Here is a 23,947-nt window from a genome sequence, read left to right as displayed (position 1 = left end):
ATGGTATTGGTTGATACATCCTTGATTACTGCATGTATCATTACAACCATATATAGGTTGAACCATGCATATAGTATTATTTTTCCCGTTTTCTTAGCTTGCTGCTTTTGGAAGTTGACATGGCCTATCCGCTTCTCGTGTAGATGGTGGCTTTTCAGGGTCGGAGCCCGACTACGACTTCGACAACGACGAATGTGAAGATTAGAGATGGTCCCCCACCTTTGGAGTTGTTGTTCGTTACGCTACGTGTTACTGTTGCATAGATGGTTTACCTTTCATGATTCAATCCTAATGGACTTGTACCGGTATGTGACGAGTGTTGTACTTGATATTGATGATATTGTTACTCTGTTGCTATTCGATATTTTTATATTAAGTATAAATTTGTACTATAGAAGTTCGCACGTGATAGTTCCAGTGGAAGTATCACCGAAGTGCGGCTTGAATTCTCGTAAATGGTAATTCGGGTCGTTTCACTCCCCCTCGCTCCCTCTGGCACCCAGCCGAAACGCGCCTCGCCAGGCGCCAGCCCACGCGCCACGCCTCCATAAAGACGCCGCATTCCTCTCGCGACGAGCTGAGCACGCGCGGGGCAGGCGGGCAAGCCGCAAGCGCATGAGCAGCGGCGCGACGGGATGGAGGCCGTGGGCGACGGGGGAGCAGCGGGGGCGGGGGACGGGGCGCCGGGCCGGTCCCAGCAGCAGGGCGCCAAGCGCGGCCGCGGCGGCGGCGTGAGGGGGAGCGGGAGCGAGGCGGATGCGGCGGCGGCGGCGTGGGGCCAGCCGCCGGCGCTGCTGCCGCCGCCGCAGGGACCGGGGGCGGGCTCGCGGATCTACCGCGTGCGGGCCAGCGGGGGCAAGGACCGCCACAGCAAGGTGTACACGGCCAAGGGCATCCGCGACCGCCGCGTGCGCCTGTCGGTGCCCACCGCCATCCAGTTCTACGACCTGCAGGACCGCCTCGGCTTCGACCAGCCCAGCAAGGCCATCGAGTGGCTCATCAACGCCGCCTCCGACGCCATCGACAAGCTCCCCGCGCTCGACCCGGCCGCCTTCGCCGCCCTCCCCGGGCCCGCCGACGCGGATGCTGCCGGCAACAAGGTCAAGCAGCAGCAGCAGCAGCACTCCGGGGGCAGCAGCACATCGGAGACAAGCAAGGGGTCCGAGCTCTCCCTCTCGCGCTCCGACGGCCGCGGGGGCGCCGCGCGGGACAGGGAGGTCACCGTGGCTAGCACCTCGGCGCAGGCCGCGTCCTTCACCGAGCTGCTCACCGGGGTGGCCTCGGCCGGCTCCATTAGCGCCGCCGAGCACAAGCATTCCTGGCAGCAGCAGCAACCCAACGTCTCCGCGGCGGCCGCCGCCGACTGCGTCGGCATTGCGCACCCGGGGAAAGGTGCGCACGGGCTGTCGACGCACGCCTTCTCGGCCCCCATCAAGTTCGGCAATGCGCCTCCGTTCGGCATGGTCCCGGCGCAGCCCTTCAACTTCACCAGTTCCGTCGAGATGCCTCACTTCTCGCTCGGCCAGGACGCTCTGGCGGCGTCCTCCGCTTCCGCCGGAGACTACAGCCTCAATTTCTCCATGTCCTCGGGTTTCTTGGGTGCCAATAGGGGGACCCTTCAGTCCAATTCCCAGTCTAACTTTTCAGGCTATCACCACCAGCAGCTCCAGAGGCTGGACGGCCCGTTCTTGTTCGGCCACGCCGCCGCCGCGGCGCATCCGGCATCTGAGAACCAGCTGACCGCGTCCGCGGCGTTACAGCTGTGGGATGGGTTCCGGCACTCCGGCATGAAGGAGAAGAGCAAGAACTGATTGCGCATCCTTCAACGGTAAGTTGATAATCTCTCAAAATTCGCAAGCTTTTTGTCTCTGTCTCCCGTAATGTGTTCAAATCGTCATTTTGTCATGATTACCTTCTTCGTAGCGCTCGAGGTAGTCTCGTGCCCATAAATCCCGTAAAACACTAACCTTGTTCTGTTCCTGTTGACGGGTGCCAGAATTCCAGTGCGTCATCCTACTTCATTTACCTCGGCTTTGCATGATCTAGCCTAACAGGTGTCGTTTGCTCCTCATTGGAGAGGATTGTGCATGATCACATGGCTTCTGATTGGCATGCATTGCATTTTATTGTATTAAATTGTTGTGAGCTGTAGCTACGTCGCGCTGCTGGAAAGGGATCGAACACTACCTTTGCATGTAGGAGTAGAAGATAGCTAAATGTGCAGAACATCTTGACTGAAGCAAGTTTCTGCTCATATCAGATTTTCTCTTGCCCCAATAAATGAAGTCTTGAATTAATATCTAGTAGTAATACAGTCACCTGATTTGTACTGTAGCAGCTTACCATAATAAGAGGTTTCAGTCCTTTGGATGACTACTGGTGTTATCTACTGATCTGGGGTGTTAGGTTTGTGATCTAACATGCATTTGTTTCTACTTGTAGAGGTACATGATCTCAGTTACAATGTGTCACTGAAATATGATAATAAATTTTGAGTGCCCATTTTGGCTGTAGACATAAGGAATTTGAAAACAGAAACAGTCTGCGTAAACCCTAATCATAGAATCACAAATCGTAAGCTGTTTCATTTTAGTGCGAAACCGCCTTACTCCTTTTGATCTACGAACCTACTTGGTGATCTGTTTGCAAAACATGCTAGTAGGGATTTGATTACTGGGTGTATGTAGACTCAAGAATAGAGCTACTGAAAGCCAAAGCTCCATAGTACTTGCTTCAGACTTGCTGTGTGATCTCAAATAATTTTTAAATTTAAGCTCAAGAATTTAGGGCTCGTGTACACGACTAGGACCCTCATATTGTTGACACTGAACTGTACTTTTGTATGACCATTGACCAGTTAGTACTACTGCTACTTGTGTCCCAACACAAGAAAAAAGTGTACATGGTACGTTGTTCCCGGCAAATCATGACTAGAGTCTTGGTACCAACAAAATGCTAGTGTACGCTATTGAGAGAAAAGTCTTCTTGAATATTATTGTAGTTTGGTGACTTTGGTGATATCATTTTCAAGACATTAACTGCCCTTTTATTTCCTATAGACCACTCAGCGTGGTAAGGAACTAAGAAGGAACCCCATTTAATTTCTTCATTGTCCATGCAAACCAATGTTCATCTCTACATGTTCTATTGTGTTGAAATCTGTTAAATTGTGCTATTAGTAGGTAATGGTCGTCAAGGACCAGTCCTTTTTGTCTGAGATTGGATATGCCACCATTTCTGTTTTCTGGTGCTCTGCTCGTACTGAGCTATCCAGAGTTCCAAACTTCTAAATTGAGCTAGACACTTCTGGCCTATTGGTTGAATGTAGCTTTCCATCAGATGCTGTAACAGTGCCTCCTGGTTGGAGACCAGGACTGCATAACACGATCTTGCTGTTTGTTATACTTCCTAACCACCTGAAATTGTTATTTTGTTTGTTATTTAGTTTAGTCATCTGAGACCTTAATTTTCCTGCCTGTTAGGACAGGATTGTGCTGGAATAACATGTTTTAATGCATTTTCTGGACTGATACTCTGGGTGTTCATTAAATAGGTTTAAGTGATTTTTGAACGGAATTAATAGGTAGTGAAATCATCCAAAGAAATATGACAGAAGTGCCACAGTATTTTAAACCTGATGGCATTTCATTAATAGATACATTCCCTTGAGCAGTACCCTATATGCTAGTCAATATTAAAAAAATGGTCCCCACTTCAACAAATTTTTATGTCCTCGTTATGTGGCTATTGCTATTCGTTGTACATCCAGATTGCATATGCATACAAAGGTAATGGTATATTACCGCATAAACAAGTATGTAGTATCCATCATCTTGTCCTCACGCAAGATACGCTTTTCTCAGCATTTGCAGTACATATTGGTCAGAATCTTAATCTTCTTTGTTTGTCAACCTGCAGAAACTGAAGGCATCCAAATGCTGGGAACTGTTCCAGCAATAATTCATCCTTTAGAGGTGCTATGGCCATCGTCAACCCCCAACCCTACTGCCATTGATCAAACAATCCTTCGCTTCATTTTTTTTCTTTCTTTCCCGCCCTAGATGCTGTTGTACAAATTTTGTGGGAGATGAGAGTTTTTGAACAAGAGTTGTAAGTGTGCCCCGTGATCGCAGTTCTAGTCCTCTCCGCGTCTAACTTTTGCTGTGGATTGATGCTCCCCTCGAGTGAGTGCTGAACAGTCTGTTCTCAGGTTTGGATGAACAAGTTCATTTGACAAGCATTGTGGTCACAGTTTCTTGGTTTGGTTTGCGAGATAATCCTGATCCAGAGGTGTTGCTGGAATGCTCTTTTCTGACCTGAAAAGTGCAGGTCTTGAACCCGATACAGATTTTGTTGTCACTACCAACATGCTGTAGAGTGTGGACTATGACTTTTAGGACAGTAGAAACTGTATTCTGCATTTCGTCGTGATGTTGAGTAATTTCAGTGTGGAAAGCTGATAAAATCGGCGTATCTGCATAGCGTCATCGACTCATCGTCATGTCCGGATGAAATTCAGAATGCACGCCACTTTATTCAGTTGACCAAACTCTCCAAACGGTCGAACACAAACTGTCCCAAAGAAAGAAAGAAAGAAAGAAAGAAACAGGCGAATGGCCATCCAGTCAGACCAGTCAGACCGCGGTCAACTCATTTTCGGCCGAGCATCCACCGCCTGTACTCCTGGACGAGCTCGTGCACCTTCTCCGGCGGGTACACGTTGGCGGCGACGCTCTCCCGGCGCGAGCACCGCGCCGCCCACGCCGCCAGCGCCGGGCACTCCTCCGCCACGCTGGGCCCGCCGTGGCGCTCGTACGTGAGGAACCACGCCGCGAACGGCGCCGCCGCGACGTCCACGTACCCGAACGCCGCCCCACCGAAGAAGTCCCCCTCCCCGAGCTCGGCCTCCAGAGCGCGCAGCACGGTCGCCATCTCTGCCCGCGCCCCGGGCTCCGCCTCCCCGCCGTCGCCACCAGGCGCTGACAGCCACAGGCGCTTCCCGCAGAAGTGGAGCCGGTCCGCGTACTCCCCCCAGAACCGCGCCCCCGCGCGCGCGTAGGGGTCGGACACCGGCGGGAGGAGCGGCGGCGTCCCCGGGAAGGCCTCGTCGAGGTACTGGAGGATGGCGAGGGACTCGCAGACGGGGCGGCCGTCGTGGAGGAGCACGGGGACCTTACCGTGCACGGGGTTGGAGCGGCGGAGGAGGTCGCTCTTGGCGGTGAGGTCCTGCTCGGCGCGCTCGTAGGCCAGGCCCTTCTCCGCCAGCGCGATGCTCACGCGCTGCGCGAACGGGCTGCCGAACACGTCCAGCAGCACCAGGCCGCTGTCGCTGCCGTCGCTCTTGACGCCTGCCATGTATTGTGACGGTACGCGGTGCTGCCCCGGCGAGACCGGGAGGTCGAGGCCGGGGGTCTCCCTCCTTTTTTATTGTGGCCTGCGGGGAGCCGGGGAGGAGGACGGAGAAGGCGAGGGAGCACGCCGGCTGTCTGGTGGCGACAAAGAAAATGACACGATCATCATCATACGAGCTCTTTTGCTGTCACTTGGACCGTCAGCGCTGACGTGGCAGAACCCGAGGGAAACCAGAGGTGTTGGGCCGCATCTTGAGACATGTTTGAGGTCTGGGTCTGGGTCCTCTCGTAGATTCACGGCCCTTTCTTGAGACATGTCGTTTGAGACTGGGTCTGGGTCCTCTCGTAGATTCACGGCCCTTTTTTCCGGCATCGTCAGTTGGCAGAGCCGGCAAGCACATCGTAAACACGCGCTCTTGGAGAGCGCTGCCAGCACATCTCGAAGCAAAAAGCATCCTACAAGAACACAAAAAGGTGAGGCGACGAATTGAAGACGTTTGATATAACACCAAGAAATCCATGGAAACCTTTATTCAGTTCTGGTACAGGACGCTAGAGTGCAGGAGGCCATTTTCGGGATCGGGACACCGAACACGGACTCACGCCAATGACACAAACAACTCAACCGACAACGAAGACACGTACGAACAGGAGCGTCCATGCATCACAGACGCCACCACCAACACCAACCCAATGACGCAGCACTACAACACAATCACGCGTCTACATGCGAAGCAGCTGCAACTGGAACCTGCAACCTTCATCACTCCTCATCGATCCCCACTACTCGATGCCGAGCCTCTTCTTCATGCCGCCGACGAACTCGTAGACCTTCTCCGGCGGGTAGAGGTTCTTGGCGACGCTCTCCCTCTCCGCGCAGCGCTTGGCCCACGCCGCCAGCCTGGGGCACTCCTCCTCCACGCTGAACTCCCCGTACCTCTCGTAGGTGAGGAACCACGCCGTGAAGGGCACGAACGCGACGTCGAGGAAGCCGAACGCCTCGCCGCCGAAGAACTTGCCGTCGCCGAGCGCGCCCTCCAGCGTCTTGAGGATCTCGACCATCTCCTTCCTCGCCTGCTGCTGGGCCTCGCCCTTGAGCTTCCACAGCCGGGACCCGCAGTCGTAGACCTTCTTGTCCACGTAGTCGGCCCAGAACCTGGCCTGCGCGCGCGCGTAGGGGTCGGCGGGGAGCAGCGGCGCGCCCTGCCCCGGGAACGCCTCGTCGATGTACTGGACGATGATGAGGGACTCGCAGACGGGGCGGCCGTCGTGGAGGAGCACGGGGATCTTCTTGTGGATGGGGTTGGAGCGGAGGAGGAGCTCGCTCTTGTTGCTCAGGTCCTGTTCCAGGTACTCGTAGGGGAGGCCCTTCTCGGCCAGCGCGATGCGGCACCGCTGCCCGAACGGGCTCACCCAGAAGTCCAGCAGCTGCAGGCCCTTCTTCTCGCCCGCCATGGCTTCTTCTTCTTCTTCTTGATCTCTCTTCTCTCTGTGTGATGAGGTTGTGAGCGTGCAGGGAGTGATCGGTGGCGGATAGATGATGTTTGTGTGGAGGTGTATGGGTTGAGGAGGGCCCAGCTTTATAGGAGACGGAGGGATCGAGAGGGATGAGGGCTTGAGGAGGTTCCAGAAGGTACAGTGTTGGTGTGGGAGCGATGATGTCACACGTTGTGAGATCTCGGCTGCAAAGTGCAAACTCTTTCAGTCTTCCAGGTAAAGCTCGCGAGGAAACGCGTCGCCAACCGAGCACCGGAGCACGAACGTACGGGAGGGTTCGTTCGGTCGCCTCGGTGTCACGGCTTGCGTCACACAGGTTTTGCCACAGCGAATACGCGAGTTTTTTTTTATAAGGGAATAAGGCGGTGCGCGCAGCACGGGACTGGCCACAGAAGATCGGCCGGGGTCGATGTCATATGTGATGACGGCATGGGTCGCGGGGTCGCCGCGCGGACCAGGCAGTGGAGGCGGTTGGACTCCGGGGTCCACCTATCCGTTCCAAATCCTAGCGCGGTGCCAAAGCCAAAAGGCCTCTCTTTCCCTTGGCGTCTAAACGACATTTTGGGCTAAATGTGCAATCCCTTCGCAAACGAGGACCACACACGAGCGTGCCAACGTACGGGGACCGTTTGGGCTCCGGTGCGCTTGCCACGGCGTGCGTCACGCATTTTATCAGCGGCCCGGCATGCCGTTGGCGTTGGGCGTGCGGCGAGTGACGGGAACACGTGAGAAGCGCGGCGCGCGCACGAGAGGCTGGCCCTGGCGACCGGCGGAGCCGACGGGTAGCAGCGGGCGACGGCATGGCGATCGGCCACGAGAGGGAGGCAGCACCGACGCCGGCCATAGAAATTGTTCGGGCGGGCCGGGGCGACGATGTGATACCAAGGGATGGCGAGGTCGACGAGCGGCCGCACTATCGGAGACCTCGAGTTGAGTTGCCGAACGGGCGGGGAAGAAGAGGGAGACCAGGCCGCGCGCCCACCGGTTCACCGAATCCCAGCGCGCGCGTCGCTAGACGCTTCGTGCTATGTGGGCCGGTGGCCACAGAGGATCGGGCCTGGCGCTCGCGACGTGAGGGTGTGTAACAGGGTAGATCAAACGGAGAAAGTTCATGATGATGGGCAGTTAGTACTTCGATCGCGAGCCTTTACTTTAGATAGTTCTCCTCTAATCTGTAAAATACATCTCTTTTTACTGTGCCAATTGTGTATGAACCAAATGTATGCATTTCAATTAGGATCTATTCTATAGTTATCGCGAGCTTTTACTTTAGATAGCCCCTCTCTAATCTGTAAATTACATCTCCTCTTACTGTGCCAATTGTGTATGAACTAAATGTGTATGCATTTCAATTAGGATCTATTCTACGGTTATGACTACAAGGATCATTATTTGTGAGGATGTAAATGTGCCAGGATCTATTCTACGGTTATGACTACAAAGATCATTATTTGTGAGGATGTAAATGTGCCAGAGTGTTGTAAGGAATAGTTTGATTATTCCTACAATATACACTAAGGGCATGTTTGGATACCACCTCATAAACTTTAGGACTTCACTTTTAGGTCACTTTTAGGACTTGTGCATCCAAACTGGTGTCATAAAAGTGCATTCATAATATTTAGGGGTGCTGTTTTCATTAGGAGGACCAAACCATCATAATGAGTCATTTTTCTCATAAAAGTGGTCCCCAACCCATCCTTTACCCCTGTTACCCCTCCCCTTCTCTCTCCACGGTCGCACCCTATCCTCCCCCGCTCTTCTCCCGCACAGCGCATCTGCGCCTCCTCCTCCTCCCGCACAGCGCATCTGCGCCGCCTCCTCCTCCCTCCGTCGCCTCCTCCTTCCTCCGCCGCCGCCTCCTCCTCCCTCCGTCCTCCCCGTACTCCTTCCACCGCCGCCATCCCCTTCCGGGGCCGGATCTACGCTGCCGCCCTCTCCTCCCTTGGCCGCCGCCTCGTACTCTCGCCGCCTCGTCCACCTTTCCCCGCCGCCATCTCATCCGGCCGTCGCCTCCTCCCTTCGCCGCCGCCTGCTTCCCTCGCCGCCTCATTCCCATTTGGCCGCCGCCTCGTCTCCATTTTCCCGCCTCCTCCCCATTTCGCCGCCGCCTCCTTCCCTCGCCATGCTTGAGTTCCGTCGTTTCCTAATGGCGGGCAACGACGACGACGGATTGGAGGATTTGTTCCCCCAGCCCGATCCACAAATTCCCCCCTGCCAAATCGATTTTTTTTCTCAGTCCGAGTCTTCCAGTGCCCCCATCACGGCTTGGAGAACTTGGACCTCAATTCCCAGGCTGAGGAGTACACAGATCTGAGTATATGAGTACCTTCGGGAAGATGAGGTTCCCCGGGGCCGCGGTAGCCGTACTCTTGGCTTACGCGCGGCTCGCAATGGTGGTGGGGGCAGCAAAGGGGCCGGCGGGAGCAGAGGGGTCGGCGGGAGCAGAGGGGCCGTCGCGAGTAGAGGGGCCGGCGGCACCACAGGACCTGTTGGCAGCAAGGCGGCCGGCTCCAGTCAAGGTGCAGGCGGTAGCAGGATGGCCGGCGGCAGCAGGGGGCCTGGTACCAGAGGTGGAGTAGGGCGTGCAAGATTATTGTTTCGCGGTGGTGGTTCTGGCAGTGCAAGTCGTGGAGGAGGCCGTCGAGGTGGTGCTCATGGTGGAGGAACTTCAGGCCCTCCAAAAGATGCTTTTGATGCCTATGAACACAATGTAGTTGATGATGCAGCTGTGGAAGTTGTGTTTCCTGCGTCAAAGGTAAAATCTGTGACTTGATAGTATGAAATTAGGGTCTATTTAGAATTAGTGGCTGTGGGAGTTGTTCTGAAATTGTGAATTGTTTGAATTGTGACTTGATGCATGACAGAGCTTCATGAATTAGTGGCTAGATGAATTAGTGGCTTCATGAATCTGTGACTTACTAAAATTGTGACATGCTGAAATTGTTAGATGTTGAATTTGTGAGTTCCTGAAAATGTTGCTTCATGTATTAGTGGCTTCATGTATTCTGTCTAGATAAATTCATTAAATAGTCGCTGAAATAGTTAACTATTTCATACCTGAATTAGTGACATGTATTACTTTGTTGATTGCTATTTGTGTGTTGCCTTGAAATTCACTGTTCTTTATTCAATAGATTAAAAATGACAAAGCACAGTGGATAGAAAGGAATACTGGAATATTCTGTGATTTGTCAGTTGAGCAAATTAAAGAAGGAAACTGTCCCAAAGGCAACATGTCAACATGTCCACTAGAGGGTTGAAGATAATTCAGCAAAAGTACTACATGGCTACTGGTTTGAAGCATGATCTTGGACAGTTTAGGAATAGAAGAGATCAATTGAAAATGTTATATACCTTTTGGAAAAGCCTACAGAAGGAATCAGGTCTAGGTAGAAATTCAGATGGGATAGTGCTAGCTCCAAATTGGTGGTAGGATTTACACACAGAGGTGAGAGATAAATTTTGTACTAACCCTTTAATTTCCAGGATGTAGTGCTCCTGACTTAGAATGACATGTCACTTGCAGAAACGTCCTGATTTGAGGAAGTTGCAGCATGGTGCTCCAGAGTACTTAGATCAGTTGGAAGAAATGTTTCATGAAACTGCAGTTGATGGAAGCACAACATACATTCCAGAAGTGGAGGAGGAGGAAGAAGAAGATGGTGAAGATGATGATGTGGGAGACCCTTCAGTTGGTGGAGAGGACTGTGATGGTGAACCTGCCTCTTTCTATGACAGCCCAAAGAGCTCAAACAACAGGAAGAGGTTCAATGCAAGCACCAAATCAACTGCTACTAGCCCTCCAAAAAAATCAAGAAGCCCAATGATCACTGCTGTGACTAATTACTTCAACAGGCAATTAGAGAAGGATGATGTGACCCATAGTATTTTCAGGAATGTTGGTGCATCAATTGTCAAATTCACAGAAGATAAGAGGCAGAAGATGAACACCAATTCAATGGCAGATGAAGTTAGGAGATGCCAACAGTTAGCACTAGAATGTGGTGCAAGGAAGGACAGTGCTGAAATGTTTGCTTGTTGGGACATATGCAAGGATAAATTCAACAGGGAATTCTTCTACAACCTTGATGATGCAGAGGCTAGAATGGCTTTTTTGAAAAGATGGTGCAAGAAGGAGAAGTTAGATTAGACTTTAGTAGTTAACTTATGTGACTGTTTGAACCTTGAATTGTTGGTTTGTGAACATGTTATTTCGGCTGGTAGAACATGAATCTGTGCCTGTTTGAATTTGTGATCATGTGAGATGTTTGAATTTGTGGTTGTTTCAATATGTGGTTATTTGAATATGTGGTTGTTTGAGTACTGGACTATTTGATTTTGTTGACCATGTTTGATTTTAGCTTGTGAACATGGCTCGGCTACAATACTCATGTGCCTGTTATGGAGTTGTTTGACTAATGCATGCCTGTTTTTTTTTGTAATGGTTAATTAGGATGATGGTGAAGGAGATTCTGACGATGATTCATAAATATGGCATGCAAGTTCATGGAGATGGAAATCATACGTCGAAAGAGGAATCGAGAGGTTATGGAGTCCTCAATAATGCTTGGTATGTACTATGACACTTACTTCAACAAAGGGCCACCTAGAGTACCCACTGTACCGGGCATAAAATGGGTGCAAGAGACACTATCAAATCCAACTTCATGCTACAACATGTTTAGGATGTCTTGCACTTTATTTCACCAACTTCATGACCTGTTGGTTGAGTCTTATGGTTTGAGGGGAACTAGAAGAATGTCAACGATGGAGGCTTTAGCTATGTTTTTATGGATAAATGGTGCACCCCAGTCACTAAGACAAGTTGCGGATCGGTTTGTAAGGTCATTGGAAACAATAAGCCGCACATTCGATTTGGTTTTGTCATGTGTTATTAGGCTAGCAGTAGATATAATTAGGCCAAAGGACCCTCAGTTTACAACAATTCACCAGAGGTTGAGAAACCCTAGGTATGCTCCATATTTCAATAATTGCATAGGAGCTATAGATGGGACTCATGTACCAGTTGTGGTGCCAAGTAATAAGGTGGTGCAGCATACGGGCAGACATGGATATCCTACACAGAACGTGCTTGCCATTTGTGACTTCGACATGAGATTCACATTTGTTGTTAGTGGTTCTGGTTCAGTTCATGATATGAGAGTATTCAGTGATGCCTTAAATAAATATGCTGACAAGTATCCACACCCTCCTCCAGGTACAACTTTGCTCACAAGATGTTTTGAAAATAATTTATATGCTAATATTGCTAACCATATTCTCTATTAATTTGTAGGAAAGTTTTATCTAGTAGACTCTGGATATCCTAACCGCCCGGGGTATCTTGCACCATACAAAGGTACGAAGTACCACCTTCCTGAGTTCCGGAGTGGCCCAATTCCGAGAGATATGAAGGAGACTATTAATTACGCGCATTCATCACTTAAAAATGTTACTGAGAGGTCCTTCGGAGTTTTGAAGATGAAATGGAGGATTTTATTGGGAATTCCAAGTTTTCCAATTGAAAAGCAAAGCAAAATAATAGTAGCATGTATGGCACTTCACAATTTCATTAGGGAGAACGATAATGCGGATAGGGCCTTTCATATGTGTGATCGTGATGAAAATTTTGTTCCTTTGACCGAAGAATCAAGCATTGAAGGACATGAGGGAAATACCGAAGAGTCAGACGGAGATCAAAATATGAACGAATTTCGTGATAGTATAGCTAATGGTTTGTTTAATAGATTGTAGAGGTTTTGTATTTTTGAGTTGTAATGACAATGACGATGGACTGTGCTTACTGTTTTTTGACATTCCACTATAATTTAGTTGACAAAGGCGGCAGCAAAGGGCCGGCAAAACAAAAAAAAATGGCGCAAAAAAAAACGGCAAGCACCAGCTCTGCGCCAGAGGCAGCACTCCAGGCAGTGCTCTGCTCGCGCCGCGCCAGAAGAAGCGCTCGCTCGCGCCAAAACCAGAGGGCATGGCGACCGGCAGTTACTCCTTTAATTAGGGATACAACGGTCATTTTCCCTCTAACATTCTAAAAATTATGAGTCCATCCAAACACCTCACTCCTAAATTTTAGGACTAGCAATTTCTAGCTCCTAAACTTTATGAGTGTCCTAAAGTTTATGAGGTGGTATCCAAACAGGCCCTAAGAGATAAAGGGGGCAGTCCCCATAAATCCCTTTCTTCCTTTTCTTTTTTTAGAATTGAACAAATAAATTGGAAAGGATCTTTTCTTCCACCACTTATCATGAAATACGAGCCATAGGGAAGGAGTGAGATGACTTTAAAAAATTCATCATAGACTTCCTCTATCACTTGAGAGAAACAACAAACAAAGAGTAATAAAAAGAAAAGCGGATAGGAATGGACAGATTTACCTGATGAAAATTTACATAGAGAACTCTGATGAGCGATATGGAAAACCTATCATCTTCCGAAAGGTAGGAAGAGCCAATCTTTAAGATTCGTGCGGCCCTATGGGCTGCACGATCACCTTCGCGCTCCTTTCACCTTCTCTCATCTCTCTCGTCGCTCGTCGCGCCACCGCCGGAGAAGGTTGGGGAAGGAGGCAGCTCGCTGGTGGGGCAGGAGGTGGGGTGGGCAAGGCGGCTCGGTGGCGAGGTCGCCGCCGGACGCGGGCAGTGGTCGAGGCCGGCAGTACTTAAGGTTAGGAGTCCGGGTTTCAGGGGCTCTAATGGCCGTCGGCCTTAGAGGAGGAGGAGGAGGCTGGCGACGGCAGGTCCGACGGTGGTGGCGGTTCGGCCGGCGGCGGGGGCAATGCGGCGCGGGAGCATCGGCGGCCGGGCAGGGCTAGATATCCGGTGGACAGTGGCCAACGGTGGGGGTCATGAGCGGCGTCGGGTCAGGAAGGGCAAGGTGGAGGACAGTGGTGGACGGTGGGCGGGCGGCGTGGCGGCCGCTGACCGAGGATGGTGGAGGAGGCGGCGGGGGTGGTGAACCGGCGGGGAAGAAGAAGGGAGGAAAGAGATGAGCCTAATGGGCTTATAGGTATCTCTCCTATCTATCTTCCCATAGATAGATAGGAGCCCCCTATGTGACATGTGGTGACGACATCTAGAGCACAGCTAGCGGCAATGTAGTTGTACAGTTGTGCGAAACTGCGAATAGATCTTAAGGAAGATTAAACCTCGCATAGCGCTGCAGTGCAAATTCAAAGTAGTCGTTGCTTCTAAGCGTAACTGCATATGGTATTTGCTGCCATTGGCTCGGATTTGGATTCCAAAACTATAATTGATTTCAGACCCAACGCTATCTGACACGCTACTAAGAGCCGGTGAAAGAAAGCTTAGTTCTTGAAATGACTTATTTGAAAGCGCAGGTTCAGGTCGATAGTTGACACCGCAGCCAACGCAAAGTATTCTAGAGACATAAGCTGCTGATTGTTCTGTGAGAGAAAATAAACTGCAGTACGACTAGTACGGCTGATAAGTTGACTAAAAAGGGCAGGCGAACACGCTGTCCCAGTTAAGTTTCCAGTACAATCTTCCGGATTAGATTATGGAGTGTCGTACAACATCATCTCGCTGTCAATCGCAATCATCACTGTCAATTCGTGCGATTCGTGTATCTGATCAGAGATCACATTTCTGCTTTATGTCTTTGCGCTTGAATTTTCCTACCTTTACCTAGGCCAATGCGGTGGAGATGGAATTTCAGTTCAGAGCCTTTTTCCCGCCAGGCCGCCATCGTGTGCTTATCGGCCTTTTCTCTCTGGTTTTTTTAAAAGGGTTCGTCTCCGTGAACTTGTGCATGGCTTGTTAATTTCTCTTATAGCTACGTCATTGTAATTCTTTTTCTCTTATGAAAAACGTGCTGAAGCATGATCGCCGAAAAAAGGTGGAGTTATGCTAGAGTATTTCCTTCCGGTGAAACAATTGCATACTTTGCAGGAGAATGCATATGTAACTACGTCCTAAAGAAAGATTGGTGATTCTTTTTTGTGCATTGTTAGGAGGATGGAATTTTTCACTTCTTCTTTTTGTGAGAATTTCTAACTTCTATATGTTAATTTTGCCTTTTTTTTCTTGTTCTTAGTACAGTGTAAGCATATTCATGTATTTTCAAACGAAGCATAATAAAAGCTATAGATAACAAAAAAATATTCAAAGTTTGTCTGAACATGTGCGGATCCTAAGTATTTTTCTTTTATCGAACTGGGATCCTAAGTATTTCTGACCGGAATAAGTGAATTGTTAGCTGTCTATAAAAAAAACTCCAGGCTAAGTGGCCTTCTTTAAGGCCAATTTATCTTTTCAGCCCAGATCGGTATGGTCCCCATAATTTTTGGGCCCCGATCCTGACTTCTTCGGTTTCACCACCGGCCTCAACCAAGGTTGGCCCAAGTCGAGTCCGATCTCGTCCTTCCCTGGGCGGCTTGACCAAACCGGGAGGAAAACGTGACCGGGTCGCGGCGACACGACTCGACTCGGCTCCGGTGGTCAGCCTCGCCGAAACACCCCCGAGGACGCGGACGGAGCCAGGATTAGTCGCCCGTCCGGTCCGCCGCGTGGGCGGCTCGCTCGGCTGGACTCTTCCCCTCTCCTCCCACTGCGACCCCGCGTCACCGCCGACGGACGGAGCAATCGAGGGGGTGAGGGGAAAACCGCGGCCGCCCGCCCGCCTGATCGAGCCGAAACCAGGAGCCGCGCGGCGCACGCCATGGCAGCAGGTTCGTGTTCGTCTTCTATCCTTGATCGCGTCGCGGCGTCTTCCCCCCTTCTTTTTTTCATGTGCGTCTGAGTGATCGGTTGCGCGCGTAGCTGGCTCTATGCAGCCGGTCGGCGGGGATTGGGGTGGGGAATCGATCGAATTCGTGCCAGATTTCGGTCCGATCGGTTGTTTTGGCTCGCGATTGGGTTGGGAGTTCCGTGGCGGTGGGTGCGTCCCGGTCGGTTAGGCTGGGGCGCCGCTGGGTGGGGGTTTTTGGGGTCATTTTGGGAACAGCTTTTGAATTTGCAGCAAGCGTCGCATGAGCTATAGGGCGAAGGAATTTCGAAAAAAAAAATGTCAAGCTTGACGGATTATTTAGCTTATGATGGATTGCTCCTTTATTTCATTGAGAAAACAGGATGTGATTATGAGCTTTAGTCTTGAGTTTGTCATGATGCCAGCATTTCGCCTCTTGGTGTTTCTTTGCTGGATGTAATCCATCTGAATCATTTGGGAGGAGGATTCGAGGAAGGGTCAACCTGCCAAGTACTAGTGTAGTACTAATCTAAAACATAGGGCAGGAAGTTTTGTAGGTGTTTGTTATGTTGTCAAAAGTCATGGATATAGGGCGGCTTTGCAGGATGGAAGCTTGCTGGTATCTTGGGTTTGATGGAACTGTAATTCCAATTCATATAGGTGTGTTATGTTAACAAGCTAATCTATTGTAGAAAACTGCAATTCGTGATGATTTGATTGCGGCTCTTGTTCATTCAATCCATACAGTTCATAATTCCAGTTCCTGGTGATCCATGGTTTAATGTTATCTGTCCTTCTATGTATTAGTCATGGACATCAGGACATGGCACACCTGTGAGATACGTTACCTACATGTTGTGGAACTAAAAGATAGAAGTCTCACCATGGTTGTTAGTTTTTTTTGTTTTTCATGTAGGAAATAAGGGATCAGGGTTTGAATTAGTGCCTGCTGTTTTGATTGCACAGCCAGTATTGTAGCATTATCTTTTTCGTTAAAGAAATAGGAAATTTACTTGGTCCCCAGTCTGTATTATCATAGTCTTATGGGTACCACTTCACATTTCTTTTCAATGTGTGCCTAGCACTGTCTTTGTTTGTCATTGTAAGCTTAGCGAAAAGTTGTCCATGGATGTGATTGCCAGGTAGTAATCTGCCACCAAAGCCGTGGGAACGTGCGGGAGCTTCATCTGGTCCAGCACCTTTTAAGCCCCCATCCGGAGGTACCACTAATGAAGTTGTTGAAGCTTCTGGGACAGCGAAGCATGGAGAAATTGTTTCTGCTACAGGGAACAATGTCACTTCCAATGTAACCAGCAACATCTCAAGGCCTGTTCCGCCAAGGCCATGGCAGCAGCAAGGCTATGGAAATTCTTATGGGGGTACTTGATAATTTTGTGCACATTTCATCAGATATTCGCTTATCTCAATATGTAACCTTCAATGGAAATGCATGTTATGGTTCCAGTATGTTTTCTAAGCTTTTGATAAAAATGCAGGTTATGGCTCTAATATGTATAGCTCTTATGGCGGATTTAATGGGACCTATGGAAACAACATGTATTCAGGTTATGGAGGAGGTTATGGTACTACGTATGGAGGTTATGGTGGGCCAATGTATAACGGTGGAACGGGAGGACCCTATGGTGGTTATGGCATGGGCATGGGTCCTTACAATCAGGGTCCAAATTCATTTGGCCCTCCTGCACCACCTCCTGGATTCTGGGTGTCCTTCCTACGAGTGGTAATATATGTTTACTAACTTACTGTTGATGTAGATATTGATTAGTTTCAATTGATCATCCACAACAGCTGAGCATGTAGTGCTTTCCTGTCCTTAACCTGGTGATAATCTCGTTTTGAAATATTTTTCCAGAACTTAGTTTACGTCTGTACCCTGTATTCCCTGGCATGTCATGATTGTTACACATGATAAAGCTCATGCATTTTCTATTTTATCTTTTCTTATGGGAACGCATTTTTGCTAGTAATCCAAAATCAAATTCTATGTAGCGATTGCATATAGTTTGCTTTGCATCAGTTGATTTAAAAACATATTTTTTCCTACTCACCATTCTCAAAAATATTTATTTTTGTTAATTACAGATGCATGGTGTTGTAAATTTCTGTGGGCGGGTTAGCTTCCTGGTTAGCCAGAACACTCAGGCATTCCACATGTTCATTACTGCACTTTTGCAGGTATCTTTTGACTAATATTTCTCTACTGTACCTGTTAAACTTATTTCGAGTATATTCTTTTATTTTTCCTGATCCCACATTATTATCTTCATAGCTATGTGATCGGGCTGGAATGCTTTATGGTGAGCTTGCAAGATTTGTTTTACGTTTGCTGGGGATCAAAACAAAACCAAAGAAGGGTGGTGTTAAGGGCAGTGGAGCTCCGCCATTGGAGGGAACAAGCCAGCAGTTTGTTGAGGCACCGAAAGCTACCAACAGCTCATGGGACAGCGTCTGGACTGAGAATGGCAAGGGGAAGTAAGGGCCCCATTGGTGTGCAGCTAGACAATTTTTTGTGAAAGGAGGATAATGAGTTTGCTTGTGGGAAGAGAAATCTGCTGATATCTGTTCAGATGCATTTTGCATTTGGGTTAGAAGGCAAAACAAGTAATCCCTAATGCTCTTTGCATTTGTCATGTTGTTCCCTAGTACACATAGATCTGTTATGGCGGTAGTTAGTCTGCCATGAGAAATGTGAGCTGGTAAAATATGCATTTCCTAAAAATGGCGTGGCAGTACCCTGTACTGAGAAAGTGGAAACAATACAGAGGGTCCTTTATTTAGCGTGTTGCTAAATAAAAAGGAGTTCATTTTATCGAGGCTTATGTACTGTACTGCCTGTTCATGGGATATAACATTATGGAATTATTTCTATTCTCATATTTGTTTTGCAGCAGGGCAGCAGGCCATCTAACTGATCGTGAGATTGTGCGATCAACGAATCCGCCGATTGAGGTATACCTGAGATTAACTGTAAGATGAAGTTAAGGCTTGGACTGACAACTGGAGCGTGTTTTCTCATTTTTCATACAAATCTGGGGAGTGGGGAGGGAGGATAACGTAATTGCTAGTGTATACATACTCAGACTCCGGCAGTTTTTCCTGTGGTCAATTCAACCATATGGTCCTTTATATTATTAAAAAAAGCCATATGGTCCTTGTTGAGCAGGGTTCACCCAGGACCTGGTGGAACGCTGACTTTTTTTTTTGAGAGGGTGATGGAACGCTGGCTTTTTTTGAGAGAGAGGGTGATGGAACGCTGATTATATATGTTGCTTCGTGAAAATGAAAATTGGACTGTTGGAAAGGCCCAATAGCTAAACTGTCTTGTCTTGTTCATCATTTTTGGCGGTACTCTTGCGATGCCAGCATCTGTTTGTCTTAACGATCGTCACTCGTTCCCTTGTCCATTGTCTCCCCATCCAAATTGCACCACAATCCCCATCGTAAGAAGAGTCCATGGGAGCAACCAAATTTGCCCATACAAACCGCCACACATGGGTGGTGGAAATTACATTCCCTTGTCCATTGTCTCCCTATCCAAATTGCACCACAATCCCATCGTAAGAAGAGCCCACGGGAGCAACCAAATTTGCCCATACAAACCGCCACGTAGGGGTGATGGAAATTTCCAACTGACCAAGCTTCGTTTCCGGTAAAATGATTTCGTTTCCGACCGTTTCCGATTCTACCCAAACATATTACTATTACTAATCGTTTTTACCTCTACAGTGCATTTCTCACATAATAGTTGATTTAGAAAATATGGTAAATTCCCGATCGATTGAGTGTCGTTTCCGATAATGTGGTTTTATTTCCAATCGTTTTCATCCCTACCACCACACAAGAACGACCCCTGCTGTGGCCTTATCCTCCCTAACAAGTACCCTTCACTTTGTGATTTGTTCAGTTGTGCCCCCAACCCAATTCTAGAAAGCAAGGTGGAAAAATTGCAAATTTTTGTGACTGTGAGAAGATAGATAAACCACTCCAACTCAACCCAAAACACAAATAACAAATTTGTTATCTTTATCGTGCCGCTCCATCTGTTGGATGGAGGCAGTGCTGGAGGCCGGGACAGGTGATGTCAAGTGGATGAGGAAGCTGTGTAGGAGGAGGCATCCTTCATCACGACCTCCAATAGCTCATCCGTAACCTCTCGCTCCCTTTCTCGCTTCTCTTCCCACGTCTACTCCCCCGCCTTTGTCTTCATGCAGAAACCTCTCTCTCAACACCACCACCAGCCTCTCCCTCTGGCTCTTGTACCCTAGCTTCTCCACTGCCTGCCGATCCTCCCCATCCCCATCCTTGTGTAAAGGTAAGAAGAATTCTTCAACATCATCTGCTACTCAAAATGAATTGTGCGTTTCTTGCATATGCTGATTTTGTCATCCCGTTGCGTCTCCGACTCCTCTAATTGGTCGAGTGGTAGTGTTTAATTTCTGTTTAATAATGTTATGTCCGCCATGCGTGTTTCGCAAGGAGCATGTGAGAGGAAGAGTTCATGATAACCATGTTGATGTAGAATTGGTGTACATCTCTCAGGATTTCTCTGAAATCATGTTTTCCGGTTTGTTCGGATGCTGTTCCTGTTTCGTTAGTCCACGTTAATCCTGAAAGCAGGCTATCGCCATAGATATCGGATACTACTGCTGTCCTGAAACTCTCAGTTTCCTTGAGGATGAGGATACTGTTTTCGATCGGGGGCACTATAATATGAGAAAATCCTATTTTTAACCCCTGCTATATTCGTCTATACCAGCTGCCAGGTGAGCAATTATTTGCAGACCTAGTAGTTATCCATATTATCACACGCGTGCACACACAAAAAAAAATTGGTTCAACGGACTTGCATGATCATGTGAAAAATATATAACACAGTTATTTATTTTATTAAATAAAAAAGTATAACGACTACTGGAACAAAGTATCCTACCTAGCTCAAGATTGACTGGAAGCTTTGGTAGCTAGACATACGTAAAACAGAGTTATACTGCTTTGTACAGGGAGTACGTCTAGCGTTTTTACTACTGCACGCGTGCGTAATAATGCATTGAGCTGTCTTTGATCCAAGTGTGACCAGCATGTTTGGCTTTGTTTTCTCGAGAATATAAATTTGATTTATATCTGGCAGAAAGCTCATGCTCCAATATTTGTTTTCGTATCGCAGCGAGTGGTGTGGGGGCTCCGGCCAGCGGCGAAGGAGGCGCCATGGGGGAGATCACCAACGTCATGGAGTACCAGGCCATCGCGAAGCAGAAGCTTCCCAAGATGGCCTACGACTACTACGCCTCCGGCGCCGAGGACGAGTGGACGCTCAATGAGAACCGGGAGGCCTTCTCCAGGATCCTGTAAGCAGCTCTCTTCATTCAAAGGCTTGTATTGTTCTCTTGGTAGGAGTCAGGAGTGTAGCCTGCTTGAGAGTATTTACATCTCTAAGAATTTTGCAAACAAATTAATAGCCGTAGTGCTTATGTGCAAAGAAATCCTATTTCTATGATCACGCTGCACTGAAAAATTTGTTTGAGATGCAATGAGTTGCCCTTTTGATGCCACTGCACCATGCAAGATAAATGCTCAGTAATCTCTGGTATTTTGAAAGATGCTAGTAATCTCTGATATGGTCGCCCATTCTGGTTATTCCTTTGGCTCATCTTGTGGATGTCAGTGTCTGACTGTAATCTTGTGTGATCAGGTTCCGCCCTCGCATACTGATCGATGTCTCCAAGATTGACATGACCACAAGTGTTCTGGGCTTCAAGATCTCAATGCCCATTATGATTGCTCCTACCGCCATGCAGAAAATGGCTCACCCAGATGGTATTATTCAGTTTAACTCTTCTAATCCTTACTGCATACTAGATTGTATTTGCCGATGATCCTGCTTTATAAGTCTTATGGTATCATGTACTAAAATCAAGTACAGAAGTACCTTCCGCATAATTGGACAGCGTAAAGTTGAGTAGCATTCGTTTGTTGACGCAACTGATATCTCGTATATCTTCAGGGGAGTATGCAACTGCACGGGCTGCATCAGCAGCAGGGACTATCATGGTATGTTTCTTGTCCTAATGGCACAAAATCAATGAATATAACCAAACCAAACGGTGCTGCAAATGCATACCATGTTGGAAAGGTCCGTAATACCCCTGCCTGATGCTACCTTCTCTTTCAGACACTGTCATCATGGGCTACTTCAAGTGTTGAGGAGGTTGCCTCCACCGGACCTGGAATCCGTTTCTTCCAGTTATATGTAAGCATGCCAAAAACTATCAGAGTGTGTGGACAACTGTAGTGTGCTGTAATTTCTCTTGGCGTGACAATCCTTTTGCATGTGTGCCGTGAACCATTGTAGGTGTACAAGGACAGGAAGGTGGTGGAGCAGCTTGTGAGAAGGGCCGAGAAGGCCGGGTTCAAGGCGATCGCGCTCACCGTGGACACCCCACGCCTCGGCCGCCGCGAAGCCGACATCAAGAACAGGTTCGGTTCTCGGCTGCCCTTGCCTTGTCAGATCCCAAACTGAGTTCCAATAACCATGCCTCCTGACACCGCTAAGCAACAATGCTTGCATTATTGCAGGTTCGTTCTGCCGCCACACCTGACGCTGAAGAACTTTGAGGGCCTGGACCTTGGCAAGATGGACCAGGTTTGTGCCAGCTTCAGAGTTCTTTTGCAGACCGTTTCTGTTCACTTTCTTACCCACCGATGACACCGGTTTGTCTGGCATTTCCAGGCCAACGATTCTGGGCTGGCGTCGTACGTTGCTGGGCAGGTTGACCGCACCCTCAGCTGGAAGGTATGGTATTGCCAATTGCCATCACCGTCAACCATCCTGCTTTGATATGATGAGATGCCAATGCGCAGAGCAGCAACCACTCTTGAGACTGAAATGGGCTTGTGAATGTGCAGGATGTCAAGTGGCTGCAGAGCATCACCTCGCTGCCGATCCTGGTGAAGGGAGTCATCACTGCCGAGGACGGTGAGCTTCCTTCTGAGCCTCCTCTTCCTTTCTGATTTCCACACGAATCAAACATCACCCATGCGAAGATTGCTGACGTCCCATGATCCGTTCGACCGCAGCGAGGCTGGCCGTCCACTCCGGCGCGGCGGGCATCATCGTGTCGAACCACGGCGCGCGCCAGCTGGACTACGTGCCCGCCACCATCAGCGCCCTCGAGGAGGTACGAGGCTACGAGCAGCGTTCTTTCTCCTACTAGTGGCTACCATGATCGGCAAGGAAAGGAGCTAGACGATGACAAAGCTGTTGCTGCGGAATTGCAGGTCGTGACGGCGGCGCAGGGGCGCATCCCGGTGTACCTCGACGGCGGCGTCCGGCGCGGCACCGACGTGTTCAAGGCGCTCGCCCTCGGCGCCGCCGGCATCTTCGTAAGTGCCCCGGCGCGCGACGCGGCTTCCATTTCGATTTCGCCATGCGCAGAGACTGATCCCTGGCTGTGTGTGGGTGGTTTCCTCGTCCGATCAGGTCGGGAGGCCGGTGGTGTTCGCGCTGGCGGCGGAGGGCGAGGCGGGCGTCCGGAACGTGCTGCGGATGCTGCGGGAGGAGTTTGAGCTGACCATGGCGCTCAGCGGCTGCACCACGCTGGCCGACATCAACCGCAGCCACATCCTCACCGAGGGCGACAAACTCCGCCCCACGCCCAGGTTGTGAGCGGGGGCCGCCGCCGCTGCCTCGCCGCGCATCCGCCTATCGATCAACCAACGATGGTGCCCCGGCGGCCGGCGAGCTCGATCGCCGCGCACCCAATAATCCGTGATACAATAAGAACGTTAAAGATTAGCGCCAGATCCTGTGTCCCGGCCGGTGGGCGGTAGATAATTTTGCAGGTGGACGGCGTCCTATAATTTTCGGTCGTGTGCTGCATCGTCCGTGGACAATACAAACGAACTTGTAATTCGAAGACGAGGTTCGGCACAACAACTGTTCAGGGGATGGAGTACGCCATCGTTGGCTGCATGAAAAATTTATCCTTCAGTTAAATCTTCTGTCCTCTTGTTCTTCATGTCCTCCAGCCGATCAGCGAGAACGCCATTTGGGTTTCGAGCACATCGGACTGCAAAAAGGCTTAAGATTTATGCGCAGTATGCATTTAGGCTCACAAGAATGGCAAAGCCATACCCCGGGACACAATAGCATAACCATCTAAACCTTCGCTTGCCTCATCCTAAGCATTCAGCAAAGGCACTGCAGCATAGTGAATTATTCAGCAACCACGGAATGAACCATTAACAACCTTCACTGCAACATATCTCCTCCGATACCGAAAATATCTTCTCATCATAGGCATCCACATTCTATCAGCAGAAGCAGGTGTGTAACTGAAGCTATGACACATTTCACC

General features: G+C 49.3%; 5 protein-coding genes across 6 annotated transcripts; 3 read left to right on the top strand and 2 right to left on the bottom strand.

Moving 5' to 3' along the window:
* Positions 1 to 539: 539 nt before the first annotated feature.
* Positions 540 to 4,277, top strand: LOC101767058 (transcription factor PCF6). The gene is made up of 2 exons (XM_004986146.3): positions 540 to 1,828; positions 3,919 to 4,277. The coding sequence occupies exon 1, from the start codon at positions 636 to 638 to the stop codon at positions 1,809 to 1,811; it is 1,176 nt and encodes a 391-aa protein (XP_004986203.1). The 5' UTR covers positions 540 to 635; the 3' UTR covers positions 1,812 to 1,828; positions 3,919 to 4,277.
* Positions 4,278 to 4,509: 232 nt separating this feature from the next.
* Positions 4,510 to 5,719, bottom strand: LOC101772003 (probable glutathione S-transferase GSTU1). Its single transcript, XM_004981472.4, has one exon. It carries the CDS (start codon positions 5,353 to 5,355, stop codon positions 4,651 to 4,653), a length of 705 nt encoding a protein of 234 aa, XP_004981529.1. The 5' UTR covers positions 5,356 to 5,719; the 3' UTR covers positions 4,510 to 4,650.
* Positions 5,720 to 5,854: 135 nt separating this feature from the next.
* On the bottom strand, positions 5,855 to 7,016 carry LOC101772403 (probable glutathione S-transferase GSTU1). The gene has a single exon (XM_004981473.3). The coding sequence runs from the start codon at positions 6,804 to 6,806 to the stop codon at positions 6,135 to 6,137; it is 672 nt and encodes a 223-aa protein (XP_004981530.1). The 5' UTR covers positions 6,807 to 7,016; the 3' UTR covers positions 5,855 to 6,134.
* Positions 7,017 to 15,326: 8,310 nt separating this feature from the next.
* On the top strand, positions 15,327 to 18,461 carry LOC101772809 (peroxisomal membrane protein 13). Its single transcript, XM_004981474.4, has 5 exons — positions 15,327 to 15,555; positions 16,715 to 16,951; positions 17,069 to 17,313; positions 17,676 to 17,768; positions 17,863 to 18,461. Exons 1-5 carry the CDS (start codon positions 15,546 to 15,548, stop codon positions 18,067 to 18,069), a joined length of 792 nt encoding a protein of 263 aa, XP_004981531.1. The 5' UTR covers positions 15,327 to 15,545; the 3' UTR covers positions 18,070 to 18,461.
* Positions 18,462 to 19,681: 1,220 nt separating this feature from the next.
* LOC101773478 (peroxisomal (S)-2-hydroxy-acid oxidase GLO1) lies at positions 19,682 to 23,591 on the top strand. Of its 2 annotated transcripts, XM_004981477.4 has the most exons (12): positions 19,682 to 19,905; positions 20,758 to 20,938; positions 21,283 to 21,407; positions 21,595 to 21,641; positions 21,763 to 21,840; positions 21,943 to 22,067; positions 22,167 to 22,233; positions 22,321 to 22,383; positions 22,497 to 22,566; positions 22,668 to 22,768; positions 22,869 to 22,973; positions 23,071 to 23,256. In XM_004981477.4, the coding sequence occupies exons 2-12, from the start codon at positions 20,799 to 20,801 to the stop codon at positions 23,254 to 23,256; spliced, it is 1,107 nt and encodes a 368-aa protein (XP_004981534.1). In that variant the 5' UTR covers positions 19,682 to 19,905; positions 20,758 to 20,798. The 2 variants fall into 2 exon arrangements, with proteins under 2 accessions (XP_004981534.1, XP_022678780.1); XM_022823045.1 differs by lacking the exon at positions 19,682 to 19,905 and having other exon boundaries at positions 23,071 to 23,591.
* The last annotated feature ends 356 nt before the right edge of the window (positions 23,592 to 23,947 follow it).

The sequence above is a fragment of the Setaria italica genome, chromosome IX (genome assembly GCF_000263155.2).
Source record: "Setaria italica strain Yugu1 chromosome IX, Setaria_italica_v2.0, whole genome shotgun sequence".
Lineage (NCBI taxonomy): Eukaryota > Viridiplantae > Streptophyta > Magnoliopsida > Poales > Poaceae > Setaria > Setaria italica.
The sequence above is the reverse complement of the archived record's forward strand: the minus strand, read 5'-3'. Positions and strand labels throughout refer to the sequence as shown.

Bases quoted from the DNA above. Each gene is read 5' to 3' on its own strand.
- LOC101767058 (XM_004986146.3), top strand. From the start codon at position 636: ATGGAGGCCGTGGGCGACGGGGGAGCAGCGGGGGCGGGGGACGGGGCG.
- LOC101772003 (XM_004981472.4), bottom strand. From the start codon at position 5,355: ATGGCAGGCGTCAAGAGCGACGGCAGCGACAGCGGCCTGGTGCTGCTG.
- LOC101772403 (XM_004981473.3), bottom strand. From the start codon at position 6,806: ATGGCGGGCGAGAAGAAGGGCCTGCAGCTGCTGGACTTCTGGGTGAGC.
- LOC101772809 (XM_004981474.4), top strand. The intron at 17,314-17,675 runs GTAATATATGTT...TGTTAATTACAG, and splicing joins GGGTGTCCTTCCTACGAGTG to ATGCATGGTGTTGTAAATTT. The intron at 17,769-17,862 runs GTATCTTTTGAC...TTATCTTCATAG, and splicing joins TCATTACTGCACTTTTGCAG to CTATGTGATCGGGCTGGAAT.
- LOC101773478 (XM_022823045.1), top strand. From the start codon at position 20,799: ATGGGGGAGATCACCAACGTCATGGAGTACCAGGCCATCGCGAAGCAG. The intron at 21,642-21,762 runs GTATGTTTCTTG...CTTCTCTTTCAG, and splicing joins CAGCAGCAGGGACTATCATG to ACACTGTCATCATGGGCTAC. The intron at 22,384-22,496 runs GTATGGTATTGC...GTGAATGTGCAG, and splicing joins ACCGCACCCTCAGCTGGAAG to GATGTCAAGTGGCTGCAGAG.